Source organism: Papaver somniferum, chromosome 9, assembly GCF_003573695.1.
Source record: "Papaver somniferum cultivar HN1 chromosome 9, ASM357369v1, whole genome shotgun sequence".
NCBI lineage: Eukaryota > Viridiplantae > Streptophyta > Magnoliopsida > Ranunculales > Papaveraceae > Papaver > Papaver somniferum.
This window is the reverse complement of record NC_039366.1, coordinates 193,821,777-193,836,923: the sequence shown is the minus strand read 5'-3', so window position 1 is coordinate 193,836,923 and position 15,147 is coordinate 193,821,777. Positions and strand designations below refer to the sequence as shown.

Below are 15,147 nucleotides of genomic sequence, written 5' to 3'. Positions count from 1 at the left end.
TCTAAAGTTAATCTAGACAATGATCAGCAACCACATTCTCACAACCTTTCTTATCACGGATTTCGAGTCGAATTCCTGTAATAAGAGTATCCATCGAATAAGGCGAGCTTTAGCATCCTTCTTGGAAAGAAGATACTTCAAAGCCGCATGGTCTGTGTATATGATGATCTTAGCCCTATCAATAAGATCTAAACTTGTCTAATGCAAAACCACGGCAAGCAACTCCTTCTCGGTAGTCGAATAGTTGAGTTGAGCATCATTAAGAGTTTTACTAGCATAGTATATCACATATGGTAGTCTATCAACTGCCTAGAACAGCCAACGGCATAATCAGAGGCATCACACATGAGCTCGAACGGCAGTTTCCAATCTGGTGGTCGGACTATAGGAGCGGTGGTGAGGAGAGTCTTGAGTTCTTCCCATGCCTTCACACAAGCAGCATCGAAGTTAAAGACAACATCTTTGGCAAGTAGGTTACACAAAGGTCTTGAGATTTGGCTAAAGTTTTTGATGAATCGCCGGTAGAACCCAGCGTGACCTAAAAATGATCGAATCCCCTTCACAGAGTGGGGTTGAGGTAATTGCTGAATGAGGTCGACTTTAGCTTTATCTACTTCAATTCCTTTTTCCGATACGATGTGTCCTAGAACTATGCCGGAGTTCACCATGAAGTGGCATTTTTCCCAGTTTAAAATCAGATTCTTTTGCTTACATCTTGATAGCACAAGGACTAGATGGTCCAAACATTCGTCAAAAGAGGAACCAAACACAGAGAAATCATCCATAAAGATCTCGAGAAAACTATCTATCATGTCTGAAAAAATGCTCATCATGCACCGCTGAAAAGTAGCGGGTGCATTACACAGCCCGAAGGGCATACGTCTAAAAGCAAATGTCCCAAATGGACACGTGAATGTAGTTTTTTCCTGATCTTCTGGTGCATATGGATTTGGTTATAACCGGAAAAGCCATCTAGAAAACAGTAGTGACTGTGTCCAGACACACGTTCTAGCATTTGGTCTATGAAAGGGAGCGGGAAGTGATCCTTCCTTGTTACTGTGTTCAACTTCCTGTAGTCGACACATACTCGCCATCCTGTGGTTGTACGTGAGGGGACTAACTCATTCTTTTCGTTCCGAACTACAGTAATGCCTGACTTTTTAGGCACAACTTGAATGGGACTAACCCATTTACTATCTGAAATCGGATATATGATACCCGCATCAAGTAGCTTCAAGATCTCACTCTTAACGACTTCTCTCATGTTAGGGTTAAGTCTCCTTTGCATTTCCCTAGATGGTTTGGCGTTCTCTTCAAGATTAATGTGGTGCATGCAAATGGTGGGGCTTATCCCTTTGAGATCTGAGATGGTCCATCCTAAGGCTTCTTTCTGCTCCTCAAGGACTCCTAAAAGCTTGTTTTCCTGTTCTATGTTTAGTTGTGAAGAAATGATAACAGGTAAAGTATCAGAAGGACCTAGAAATGCATACTTCAAAGTCTCAGGTAATGGTTTCAATTCCTGGTTGGCCTTAGGCGACTCATCCGAAGATATAACAAACTCCTCAGAAAGTGGGGGTTGTTCCACTGTATTCTGCCACTTAGTGATGTCCATTTGAGGTACAGACTCGAGCAAAGATTGGACTTCACTAGTGTATTCATCATCATACAACTCCAAGTTAACACCTTCCAAACATGCTTGCAGGGGATCTTTTGACATAATGCTAGTCAATGAATCTTGTATCAAACTCTCAATCATATTGACTTCATGTACCTCATCATCAAGATTCACAGGTTGTTGACTAACATTAAACGCATTCATTCTACAGTCATGTTTCCAAAAGAGAGTTTCAACACTCCATTCCGACAGTTGATGATCGCATTGGACGTCGCCAGGAATGGACGTCCTAGAATGACAGGAATGTGACAATTTGGGTTTTGGACAGGTTGGGTGTCTAAGACAATGAAGTCTACAGGAAAATAGAATTTTTCAACCTTAATCAAAACGTCTTCTACCACTCCACGAGGAACTTTGACAGATCGATCTGCTAATTGGAGAGTTATAGGTGTAGGCTTCAACTCTCCAAGACCTAACTGCACATAAACAGAATATGGCAGGAGGTTCACACTTGCACCTAGATCTAATAAAGCTCTATTGACCGTGTGTTCTCCGATAGTGCAAGAGATTGTTGGACAACCTGGGTCCTTAAACTTGGGTGGAGTTTTGTTGAGAATAATGGAACTCACTTGTTCAGCTAAGAAAGCACGCTTGTGCACATTAATCTTGCGCTTTTGAGTGCACAAATCTTTGAGGAATTTGGCATATGCAGGGATTTGCTTAATTGCCTCAAGAAAAGGAATGTTGATGTTGACTCTTTTGAACAGTTCTAACATCTCATTGTAGTGGGTGCTTATCTGTTGGCGAACTAACCTCTGAGGAAAAGGAGCAATAGGAACATTAGGAGGTAGAGGGACATTCCTAGCAGTAGGTTTGTCGGCTTCACTAATGTGCTCGGATTCTTTTTCTGGACTGGAGGTTTCCTTAGGTGGTGTAGGCAATGCTAAGTTTGGCTCAGATTCACTTGTTTGTGGTATGCCTACATTGTTCTCAACAACTTTACCACTTCGGAGAGTGGTGATGGAATGGACTTGATCGGGTGAGGTTCTTTCGCAGGATGATGATGTTGTGCCTGCTTGAAATATCCTCTTTGGTTCTTGTTGGGGTTGGCTAGGAAGTTTACCCTTTTCTCTTGTATTCAATGCATCGCAAATTTGACCCATCTGTAGTTCTAGAGCGGTGACTCGCTGATCAGTTGCTTTCTCGTTTTTCATCAGATGTTGGGTCAATTGATTGATACTTTCTTCAATGTTGGACAATTTCTTGTCAGCAGTGTATTGAGGGTACGACTGCTGTTGAGGATTTCTTGGGTATTGATAGCCTTGGTTGTTTTGATAGCCTTGATTTGGTTGAGATGGTCCTCCTTGGGCAGGGCCTTTGGACCATGAAAAGTTGGGGTGGTTTCTCCATCCTGGATTATAGGTCTGTGAATATGGGTTGTGCTCTTGTTTTTGAAACATAGCAGAAAGAGGAGCAGCAGCAGTTCAGCACAAAGAGGAGCAGCACCACAGCACAGTTCAGTGAGCAGCAGCAGTTCAGCAACACAACACAAGAAAGAAAGAGCAAGTGCGCCGCAACCGAGTCCCCGGCAGCGGCGCCAAAAACTTGTTGGGACTAGGAATGGTCCTAAAATAATCTAACTGCAAGTGCACAGTGTCGGCAAGCAACACAGGGCAAGCACAGGTCAGTTCCACAGAGACAAGGGGGAGCAAGTGTGATCTTTCTTATTGTGACATTAAACAGAACCAATCATTAGCATTCAACAGCACTAATCATTAGCAGTTATTACTTCCCAATCATTACACAGAATTAGCATTTATTTTTCACTAACAACCATTAACAGACAGGCATTAACTTCACAACCATTAACATTTATTACTGAGCTAGCATTAACTCCTCAATCATAAACAGTTGCTAATCATTGACCATAACTCACATTTATTTCAAACAGACTAACATTAAATCTCCACTGCATTGACTTCAGGTTAGCATCAAAGTCCACACAGTATTTATTCCTAAAGCACTAATCACTAACCACTAATCATTTACATTAACTAACATTAACATTAATCATTAACCACTGACTAAACATTAATACTAGCATTTATTTCTGAAGAACTAATCATTAATCATTAATACCAATCATTCACATTAACTGAGCAGCAGAATTGGAGGCAAACATTACACTAATTCAATCATTGAGATTGAAGCAAGGTCATACAGAGAACTGAAGATGAACAAGCAAATGAGGAGGGTAAAAACTTGAACAGTAAACAGTAACAAGGATGGGGGGAATCAGATGAATGGAAACTAGGGATGAGAATTCACCTCTCAGCCCTTACTAGCATGTGAACCAATGAACTACTTAGCTTCTTTGAATGGATAAACTACCTCCAATCACTCAATCAAGGCAAGCATTAGTTGTCTGTTTAAAGCACAACTGATCAAAACACAATGACAAGCAATTTAGAGTCAGTGAACAAACATAGGGGAATTCTAACTACCTAGGATGCTTGACATTCTAAGTGAAAGCAACATGTTGTTCAATACAAAATTTATATCCTACACAGTGATAATGATCATGCATCAGTAGCCAAAGATACACACTCTAATATTAGGGCTAAGGGTTTCATCTTAACCCTAGTTAAGATGCTTAGTTCATAGTTAGAGAGCCTAACATGATACTAAGAGTGTTGGTGTTCATGGAGAAAAAAAATAGTAACAGGACACAGAACAATTTTACTTGATAGAAAAATTCTTACTGAAATTCAACTTTTGGGTCTCCTCTCCTCTCTTTTTTACAATGTTACAGTGCACCATTTTATATCAGACATTCAATCTCATGGTGAATCCCCAAAAACAAAAAATTAGGTTTTCTAGAAATACAAAAATTTGGACTTACAGATTCCCAAAATCAGCTCGACCCATGCTGTATTCTGCTATTTGCTGTGAATCACCCATACTTCCTTCTGCTATGAACTCAGTCACCATCACCCTACTTCTCTCATTTCAGAACCCTAACAGTGAGTAGAGTTAATGAAATGGGTGAAATAGGGGGATGGTCTTAGTTGTCTGTTGATGGAGATGGTGGTGTTGTCGGGTATTTGTGGTGGTGGTGGAGCTCGAGGTCTGGTGGAGTTGCAGAGGGTTGCAGGAGATGGTGGTTCTGGAAATGGTAGGTGGAGGAAGATGAGATCGAGTTTTGGGAAGAAGGGGGTGTTTGGGTGGTAGTATAGGCTTTGGTGCTAGGGTGTGAGGCGGGATTATCTGAGTCGATGTTTGGCGAGCTGATCCGTAGGATGTGACGATGGTAGGTGGATCCAACGATGAGATGGGATGCTGTGGGTAGCGACCGTCGGATGGAGGAATACAACGAAATGGATGGTCCAAGATGGAGATCGGCGTTGCAATGTAAAGCAGGAGCTTCGGAGATTGATGTGCGACGATGGAGCGACCGTAGGATGCTGAGAGGCTTCAATCTGATGGCTGAAATCCGATACGGGCTTGGGTAATGGAAATGGGTTTGAGAAAGGGTTTTGGGCCTTGGGTATGCCAGGCCCATAACTTCTTTAAGAACAATTCTTCCTTCTTGAGCCCATTTCTGCCCTCTTGGTCTTGTGCACAACATTCTTCGCGGCTTCCTCGCGTAATTCCTCCGGCTTTTTACTACTTTTCTGCTCTATTCCGCTCCACGACTCATCCGAACTTTATTTATTACCTAAAAATACAAAATTAAGTAAGAAAAATATTTATTCTTGAAAACACTGAAAATACAGAATATGGGATAAAGTGTAGAATTAATGCACAAAAGATGAGTTAAATGCCAACAAAATTATATATAAATATGCACTATTTAGCACTCATCATTAACCTGGTTTTAGAGGAGAATCGACTCTAGCGGGAGCACTAGTATCACACAGACGTGTGGGGATTAGTTTTGCCCAATGCTACATGTCTCCTATATATAGTCTTCAAATCAGGATTTTGCCTTAGTTACAAAGCAATCAATATTCACCGTTAGATGAAAACCTTATTTAGATTCAGGCTAATATTTCTCAACTGTTAGATCGAAAACTTAGCTTGTCACACACACTTGAGATATACGTTTAATGGGTTTGTGAAAACCATGCCCAAACGTGTATGTGTATGTTGGTTCAACATAGTAACCCAAAAGGTTAAGCATATGAGCATTTCATATTAACGTTGTTCTTCTTCACCATAACTAGTTCAATTGACTCAAATGAACTAGTTAGAGAGTTGTTCAATTTCTATGAGATCTTATGTAACTACATAAGACACAATTGAAACAAAGATGATTCGATTCGATTGAATCGGCTTATGAACTTTATATCCACGGTTTGCATACTGCATTCCTTAGTAATTTAAGTTTCATGTTCAAAGCACATCTTTAGATCATAACCCACTCAAGTACGCAAGCAAGTTCGCGGACTTAAGGCAACCGGTAGAGTTTTCCAAACTCAGCAGAAAATCTCGGCAAGGAGACTTCCGCCAGTTCGCGGACTAGGTTCGCGGACCGAGTTCGCGGACTAAACACGCAAACGAGTTTTTGGAAATCCCAGCAGAAATTCTCGGTAAGAGAACTTCCATCAGTTCGCGGACTAAGTTCGCAAACTGAGTTCGCAGACTTGGCAAAGCCAATTCCTCCGGTTTCTCTCAATGAACAAAGTTCGCAAACTTCGGATTAAGGAATAGGACTTATGCACATATGTGTTACCACATAATGCTTATATTCATCATTGATTATATTGACCTAAACTCTCATTCCAACCATTGAAACATTCTTAGAGGACGTTATAATAGTTGTTACACTATTTCTCGTCAAAGCAATTTTCAAAGTGATTGAAACAATATGACTTTCGTCATTAGGTGAAGATAAACCCGATCAAAGCGAAACACTTTACCAACACATGCTTTCGAGATACAGATAGGCGAGATATACTCGGCTCGAAATATCAAATGTGTATGATCCAGTCTATATAGCATACGACTTTTGTCTCATAAGAAGTATGAGATAGAAGAGATAGACTTTTGAGTGATAGATAAGTTCAAGTCTCCATACACCTTTTCACGGTTCCTTAAGTAGATTTTCGTCATTGTATGATGAATCGCCATGAAGTCCTTCAGCTCAACTACACTTTTCTATCCTAGTCCGAGACTTAGCTATGCAGACTAGAAATCAAGACTCATAGTTTCGATCACTAACATTGACAAACATGCTTGAGATAGCAACGCATGCGAGGTCGACCGATCTATGCTCTAACACTTATCTAAAATGAACTTCTCTTCTACTTATATATAGCTAAATGCATATAGCTAAATGCATGCATGGATACATACTGTAATCAATACTAACTTCCACTCGCTGCAATGGCTAATCCAACCTTGCCTACTCCACACTGGTTTTTTTTTCCACACTTTCGCTATTATTCTCCTTGGTAGTCAGTATATAACATCTAAGATGATCGAAAAGCATATTTTTGATGGCTTAAATCCGCGGTTAATCCGCATCCGGCCGGTATCATCCGCGAATGTCAAATCCGCGGGTGATTGGGCCGGACACGGTTGGATTTTCCAAATCCGCAACTTTGACGGATTGGACACGGGTGACCCCTAATCCGCATACGTCCGTCTGTTGCACACCCCTACTTTTATGCCAGTTGAGGGTTTTTACCGTTTGGTATAGTCAAAGAACGATTTTTTGGGGACCATGGTTTTTTTGCGAGGACCATGGTTTTATTTTGGGTAAAGACATTAGAAGTAAATCTAGGTCACCCCTTATCTAGATATTTATATTAATACCTAAATTACTCTCCTGATTAATTTTGGGTGATGATTAGTTAGTGTTAATAATAATTAGTGAGATGATTAAGTTAAAGATAATTAGTGAGATTAAAAAATCAGATGATTTTTTTTAAAGAAGTAGAATTATTGAGAGAGTAAAGTTAGAGAAGATGAAGAAGGAAAACATGAAAACGATGGATTTTACCAACCACAACCGGAGGAAGGGTATTTGGGTACCCAGGTAGGCTTCAAACTTAGATAATGTTGGTTGAATTGCTCCAAACTTTCAAAAAAAATGAAATTTTTTATGTAGATTTGGGCCAGCTCGGTTACCATATGTCAAGAACATGTAACCGAACACAGCTGAAAGTGTAGTTCGGTTACGTTTTCCAAACACGCAGGTTACCGAACTCGCTCGTTAATGGAGGTTTTGGTCGTACAGTGTAATGTTCGGTTACCTAGGATAAAATGGTAGGTAACCGAACTTTGAACTTAACAATTTATTTGGATACATCTTGTGTGTTCGGTTAGTTCGCAAACTTCAACGCAACCAAGTTCCCAACCGAACTGCAGGTTAAAAGTAACCTAGTGTTAGAAGTTCGGTTGGTTCGCAAACTTCAACATATTTTGCGAATCAACCGAACTGGGCTTATATATGCATATATGCAATTAGGCAAACGTTCGGTTACTACGAAATTTATTTCTTGGCGAATTAGGTAGAGTTCGGTTACAAAGTTTCAAAGGTAGAGTTCGGTTACAAAGAAAACTTAACATTTTTGCGAACGAACCGAACTTGTGGACTTCTCATTATTTTCGTAAACTAAAGTTCGGTGATATCCTTATTTTACGAAGGAACCGAACTTATGGACTTGTGTTGTTCTAATACAAGGAGTTCGGTTAAAAGTATTTTTTTGCGAATCAACCGAACTCTAAGTTCGGTTAAGAAAAAATTAATTCTTGATAACCAAACTTTTCTCTGAAAAAAAAACCCTCCATTAAACCTCTCTGCAACTTCCATTTTCAACTCATTTTAATGATTACTTCTCATTTATTCAACCAAAAACGAATGACAAGTAATGGGTTTGTGAGAATATCTTTGTTAATGTTTTAAATTAAGCTAGATATATATAGTGGTGGTGGTGGTTGGTGGTATTGGTAATCGGAGGTGGTGGTGGTAATAGGTGGTTGTTGGTGGTGATAATCGGAGGTGGTGGTGATCGGCGGTGGTGGTGGTGGTTGGTGGTGGTGATAATCAGAGGTGGTGGTGGTGGTGGTAATCGGCGATGGTGGGAGGTGGTGGTTATATATATAAATATATATTGGTGGTTATTGGGTTGGTTTTAAATTAAATTAGGTTAAGGATAGGTTAGTCATTTCAATGCTTTAGAACACCCCTTATAACTATAGAGAAGGTGGCCTAATAAAATCATGGTCCCCTCAAAAAAATCATGGTCCCTAAAAAATCGTTCTAATCAAATGGGTTCAGCCTAATATCTGTCGGACTAAAGCCCATTGTCTCTTCGTTTCATTTTCTTGAAAACACCACTTCCTCTCTCTCATAGTCTCATTCTCTTTTGATTTTTTCGAACTTTTTTTAGCCTCGTTTGATTGGGGGCAAAGAAATTAATTGGGGGCCAAGACATTTTATTTGCACCCCAAAATTTTCAGGGGCGTATTAATCCAATCGTGAAGATACTGTTTTAACCTTGACTGTTTTATTTTTTTTCAAATGACGACCCTAACTAACGACAGTTTAAAGTCGTCATATACATAATTAAAACAATAACGACTCTTTCAAAGTGTCGTCAGCGAATTGATTACGTATATGACAACTCTAAACTGTCGTAAATTTCCGTCATTAACGATGAGGATAATGACTCTTCTTAGAGACTAACGATTGTTTTTAATGACACTTCTAAAACATTAACGACTGTTTACAGTCGTCAGATACATAATTAAAACAATAACGACTCTTCCAAAGGGTCATCAGGGAATTGATTATGTTTATGACGACTCAAAACTGTCGTACATTTTCGCTATTAATGAATTTTCGACAGTTTAGAGTCTTCACTGAAACAATTGAAAAATTAACGACTGTTTAGGATCGTCACAGAAAATTTTCAATACGATGACGACTTTTCATACAGATCTGGGCAAAAAAAAATCAGACACAAAATTGCAGACAGAAAATCTGGAAAAAAAAAGAATTAAACTCTAATTAAATCAGATTATCACTAATTAATTAAGATTATCACTAATTGTTTAGGGACATTTTAGTCATTTATAAAATATTTTTTTTAGGGGTGACCCAAATTAGGATTGGGTGACCTTTTTTGTCCTTTAATGCAAAGCCCCAATTAAAATGTTTGGCCCCCAATTAAATTAAGCTAGGTTTTTTGTGTAAACAGTATCTCCCTCTCTCACTAATACTAAGACCCCCAAAATTACTGTAAAAAAACTCAATTTTCTTCGCAAAACCCCATTTTCTCTAATACCCATTTTCTGGATTTCAAAAGAAACTTCACATTTTCCTCTTTTATTGCGAACTTAGTTCATATCCTTACAAGACCGAGTTGAGATTATTACTGATTGGCGATGCTGCGGTTAAGAATCAAGCTGCCGCAAATCCTACTTACACATTTTTCGGTAAGATATCCAAGGTCTTTACATCAATTTTGAAATCAAAATTTCACAATCCTACTTGGTAATTCTACATTATTAGTTTTGAAATCCATTTTAATTATTGATTGTTCATAATACGATGATCCTATTAGCTTAAACCTTGAGGGTCAGCAAGTTGAATAAGTGGGACAATCTATATGGTTGGGAATGAGTATACAAGAATCCCATACTGTAGGCGTCTTTACATGTAGTGCATAACGAAATGAAATCGCATTGGAGGTTATTAACTGCATTTTTGATCTGTCATTTGCTGCATATTATGGAGTTGAAATTAATTTTGTGTTTTTTGTTATGTAGATGCAGAACGTTTAATTGGTAGGAAATTGTGATAGCTTTGTGCAGAGTGACATCAAGCTATAGCCCCTCAAAGTCACTGCTGGCCTAGACGACAAACCCATGATTCAAGTCAAATACAAGGGCGTCAAGGATATACAATTTTCAGCTGAGGATATCTCATCCATTGTTATCATGAAGATGAAAGAAACCGCCGAAGCTCATCTTGCTACAAATGTGAAGAACGATGTTATAACAATTCCTGCTTACCATTGCTGGCTTTAATGTAACGAGAATCATTAGTGAACCAGCTGCGGATGCTATTGCTTATGGTGTTGGTGGGAAGGGTGTTGGGCCAAAGAATGTTCTTATCTTTGTTCTTGGTGGTGGTATCTTAGATGTTTTGGTTCTCTCCGTAAAGAAGGGTGTCTCTAAAGTCAAGGCTACAGTTGGGGATACGCATCTCGCAGGAGAGGATTTTGATAACAGGATGGTCAATCACTTCGTACAAGAGTGCAAGAGGAAGAACAACTAGGACATCAGTGAAAACCCAAGGGCTCTTAGGAGGTTCAGAACATCATGTGAGGGGGCAAAAAGGACCCTATCGTCTACTACCAGGATAACCATTGAGATTGATGCTTTGTGTGAAAGAATCTATTTCATATCCCCATAACTCGTCCTAAATTTGAAGAGTTAACATGGGTTTGCGCACGGAATATATTGAACTTCTTGAGAAGTGAGCGGGACCAGCATTCACGAAATTTTGCTCATTGGCGGGTTTACTAGAATTTCAAATGTTCAGTCTCTAATGCAGTTTTTCTTTGATGGCGAGGAATTTTGCAACAGCATCAAGCCTGATGAGGCTGTAGCGTATGGTGCTGTTTTAAGTGGTGCTGGACAAGCTCTTGTTGGATGTCACTCCTCTGCCTCCTGGTGTCGAGATAATAATAGAGGTGTTATGGATACACTGATCCCAAGGAACACAACCATTCCCATCAAGATTGAAAAGGTCTTCAGCACCTATAGAGACAAATCGGTAATTACTTTTTTGCTTTTGATACTAAGTGTTTCGACATAGCCATCTTATAGATTTTTACTCTCATCTGAATGTGATATATTTTTCTCAAGTACTTATAAGTAGTTGGACTAACGGCTTTTTTTGTTTTATCTTGTATCTCTTTCCTAACTATGCGTTCAGTATGGTTGTTAGGACTTGATGTTTCTCTACGTGTATAAGAATTTAATTATGAGCCTTAATTTTAAATCTCTTTATCAGTTCCTGGCGGTGGTTTCGTTTTGCTCTGAATAGATGTTAGTCTTGTCGAAATTTCCAGGTTTCAAATATTAGAATGCATGTCTTTGCAAACAACCAGAATTTGTGTTTAGATTCATTAATTCATAACTCATGACTTCCATATTGCAATTACTTGAAGTAGCCAGGCCAGCTGCAGTATACATTTGCATCCATAGATCTCCTAAAAGGTTATTGGTGGAGTATGTGAAAGAGTCAGATAAACTGCTTACATTCACTTGCTAGGCAATACTTGTCTATTACACTATCATCATACATATATCAATATTCCGTAAGTAGGCAATGACTACCATGTCAGGGGGCAAAATTTTGTACTGTCATTTTGGACTATAGCTAGTATTTTTCATTTTTTTTTTGGTATTTTTGCAAGTCTAAAAAAGTTGTTATTAATGTACAAGGAGGTTTGGTTTAGTGACTTTAGTCAAATCAGTCCAACAACCTGTAAGGTAATACACTCTAATTTGTTACTCAAGAACATCAAAGATACTTTATTCATGTAATGGTGGCTATTCGCAACTCAGAAAATAGATTGGATATGACGTCGAGGCATGTAATATGACTAGTGCAGGTAGAGATACTTTGTGCTAATAACAAAAAGATAAGTTTGATTCTGTCCAATAGTGGTTATGTCTTCTATGGTGTGGCTCATCAGCACTTTATGAAGAGGTAACTCTGAACATTTAAATTTTCGTTTATAATCGGTCAGTTTAATTATTCTACTTAAGTGTACCTTCTGCCCTATGCTGATTAAGTTATCTACTATTGTTCAAGTGACTAACATCAATTTTTATGTGTATAATATTCGTGGGTTGGTTAGGATGGACGTCTCATACGCACTTCTTTACCGGATTATGGATATGGAAACGAAGCATGCAGTGAAGATGGCAACATAGTAGGGATGGGATGTTAGTTGTTATCCTCAACCTGGCTCTGTCAAGATATATACCTGATGGAGACTTTAGTTTTGGAATCCAACTATCAGCAGCATTACAGAACATCCTGGAGTGAGTGATGGTTTTTTTTTCAACATTTTGGTTGCAATTGGTGCAATTGGTGCTGGTTTAGGTTTTCTTCGGAAGGAAGGACGGAAAATATGGTGCTTGTTGCTTTTTCATTCAGAAAGAAGTCAATGTCTGTAGTCTGTATCATATCACCTCCCCAGTCCTCAAATAAAAAGAGTTGTGTACTTCCATTGTATTTGATAAGTTGTTTGTATCAAGAAAATTCTGTACATTTTTGTCCTTTGTTTCAAACTTTGTCCGTTGGTGTAATAGGGACGTTCCATTACCATTTACTCTTTTGGTGATTTGAAATTCGCATCACTACCTGCCCAGTGACTTCGTATCTGCATTGTGAACCAAATCAATATCAAACCCTGAAATCTACCACTATCCGTTCCGTTGATCTAAAATCCAGACCATCCCTTAGTTTTTAAGTAGGAAGGTAAAAAACGTGCTTGGAAACGTAAACAGCTTTTTATAAGCAACTTCGTTTTTTAGTTATTGGTGTTTAACTGCTGTTCATAGGATTTCTATTGACGAAATTGCTGTTCATAGGTTTTCTATTTGTAAGGAGACTGTTACAAGGTAGATAGATTTCAGGAGGAGAAGAAGATACAGGTAAACTTACAGAGGAGGAGTGGAGTGGAGACCATTACCAGGTAGATAGATCGATCATACAAAATATTTATTGGGGTTTAACTGCTTTTCTATTTATTAGAGGAGTAAGATACAGATCTGATATATTTAGATACAGAATGGTAATGTTAACTCCTCCGGATATCGATGCTCTTATGAAACTGGCTGTAGCACCGTCGAAAATAGTAAAGAAAACTGTATCAAGACCACGTCGGTTCACTTCTCCGACTGATGGTCCTGTGAAACGCCCTGCTGAGGGTGTAGAAGCTGCTGAGAATAAAAAGATTAAAACGGAACAGGAAAACGGTGGTGGTAGCAGTAGTAATCCTCCAACTCAGAAGAAACTCTTTGAGAATGTATGGAGCAATCATGATGAGATGGTGATTATGGAAGCTATGTTGAAATTGCGGAAGGAAGGTAAAGATCCTAGAGCTGATATCGCTGGAGTTCTTGCTTCTATCATGCATAAGCTGGATGTGGAAGCAGCCACCGCTGCTACCGAAACTAAATTACGTAGAAAACTGAGAGCGATGAAAAAGAAGTATGAAAACAATATCGAGAATGCAGAAAAGGGGATGCGATTAACAAATGGGTTAGATCCTGCCTTGTATTCTCTAATGAAGGAATTTTTTGCGGGGGAAGAAAAAGTAAGCTCGAAGAAACCTAAAGATTGCAAAACCAATGGGAAGAAACTTAGAACCAAAACTGTTGGTGAAACTTCTTCCAAGGAGCTCCCAAAGGAGGTTCAGGAGGGGTTGTCTTCTTATCCATGCTTGCTTAAGGTTTTCGAGGAATTGAAAAACATACCCGCGGGACCAAGTGGTTGACAGAAACTGAAGCTGTGGCGAAACTTGGACCTGAACAAATTAAGGAATTTGAAAATCAGTTCAAAAAGGTAAAAGAGGAGGAGGAGAAGGTGAAAGAGGCGGAGAAGAAGGTAAAAGAGGCAAAGGATAAAGTTTACTGGAAACGTGTTATGCTGACTTCCTCCATCATGAATGCCTTGAAATCATCATTGATTCTTAGGGTCGCCGTGGAGTTTACCTGCTCGAACTGAATGTTTGTACTATTAAGTATTAACATAACATCAGGTAAATAGTATTTTGGACGCTACTTAACTCCGGTACTTAGTCACATGAGTGCTGTTTATATGCTTGGAGTTGAACTATATTTTTGAATCCTCACAGTTTTCTGATCTTTACGTCTCAGTCCAAAATATGGTCCTGTCTTAGTCTAATCCACAACATAATCTGATTGGGGTGCTTCATTTCATGGTTGTGTATGCTGATCTCAATTGTCTCCCACCTTTTAATCCAGGATAATTCGAAAACCTAGAGTGGTAAATTTCATCAGCCTCGGTATGTAATTTTCTTGATTCCGCTAGAAGTTCAGCTTTGAAGTTAAAACTTAGAACTGCCCTCTAGTTTAATTCAGTTACAGGCACTGTGAATCCCATTATGTCTATAACTGTTGGGACTGCAACTGCACATAATAGCCAGGTTTTATGCAGTTACAGGCGCCGTCAACCACCTTTTCTGAATTCTTGATATGAAGCAGAGGGTGGTTACTAGTCATCTAGCTGGAATAAAGGGTTTAATTTTGCTGAGATTCCAGACCATTTCTCTTTAGGAAGAGCGGTGCAGTTGTGTGCATTAAACTCATGGAGTCATGAAGTATGTGCTTAATGAGCTTCCCCTAGTATACAGATCAGCAGTGTCAGTGTATGTGCTTGCTATTGTAACAAGCTTTACTTTCAGAGCCACACATTGCGGAAAAATTGAAGATTGCACACAGTAGTGACTAAGTTAGTTAGCTGGCTTAGGCCA

The 15,147-nt window shown here is 39.1% G+C and overlaps 1 protein-coding gene across 1 annotated transcript; it reads left to right on the top strand.

The window, feature by feature from the left end:
* Positions 1-9,834: 9,834 nt before the first annotated feature.
* Positions 9,835-12,956, top strand: LOC113313983 (probable mediator of RNA polymerase II transcription subunit 37e). The gene is made up of 4 exons (XM_026562757.1): positions 9,835-10,063; positions 10,397-11,408; positions 12,253-12,350; positions 12,502-12,956. Exons 2-4 carry the CDS (start codon positions 11,181-11,183, stop codon positions 12,575-12,577), a joined length of 402 nt encoding a protein of 133 aa, XP_026418542.1. The 5' UTR covers positions 9,835-10,063; positions 10,397-11,180; the 3' UTR covers positions 12,578-12,956.
* Positions 12,957-15,147: the final 2,191 nt, after the last annotated feature.

Coding starts and splice junctions, on each gene's coding strand:
- LOC113313983 (XM_026562757.1), top strand. CDS start 11,181: ATGCAGTTTTTCTTTGATGGCGAGGAATTTTGCAACAGCATCAAGCCT. Junction 11,409..12,252: donor GCACCTATAGAGACAAATCG/GTAATTACTTTT, acceptor TGACTAGTGCAG/GTAGAGATACTTTGTGCTAA. Junction 12,351..12,501: donor CATCAGCACTTTATGAAGAG/GTAACTCTGAAC, acceptor TGGGTTGGTTAG/GATGGACGTCTCATACGCAC.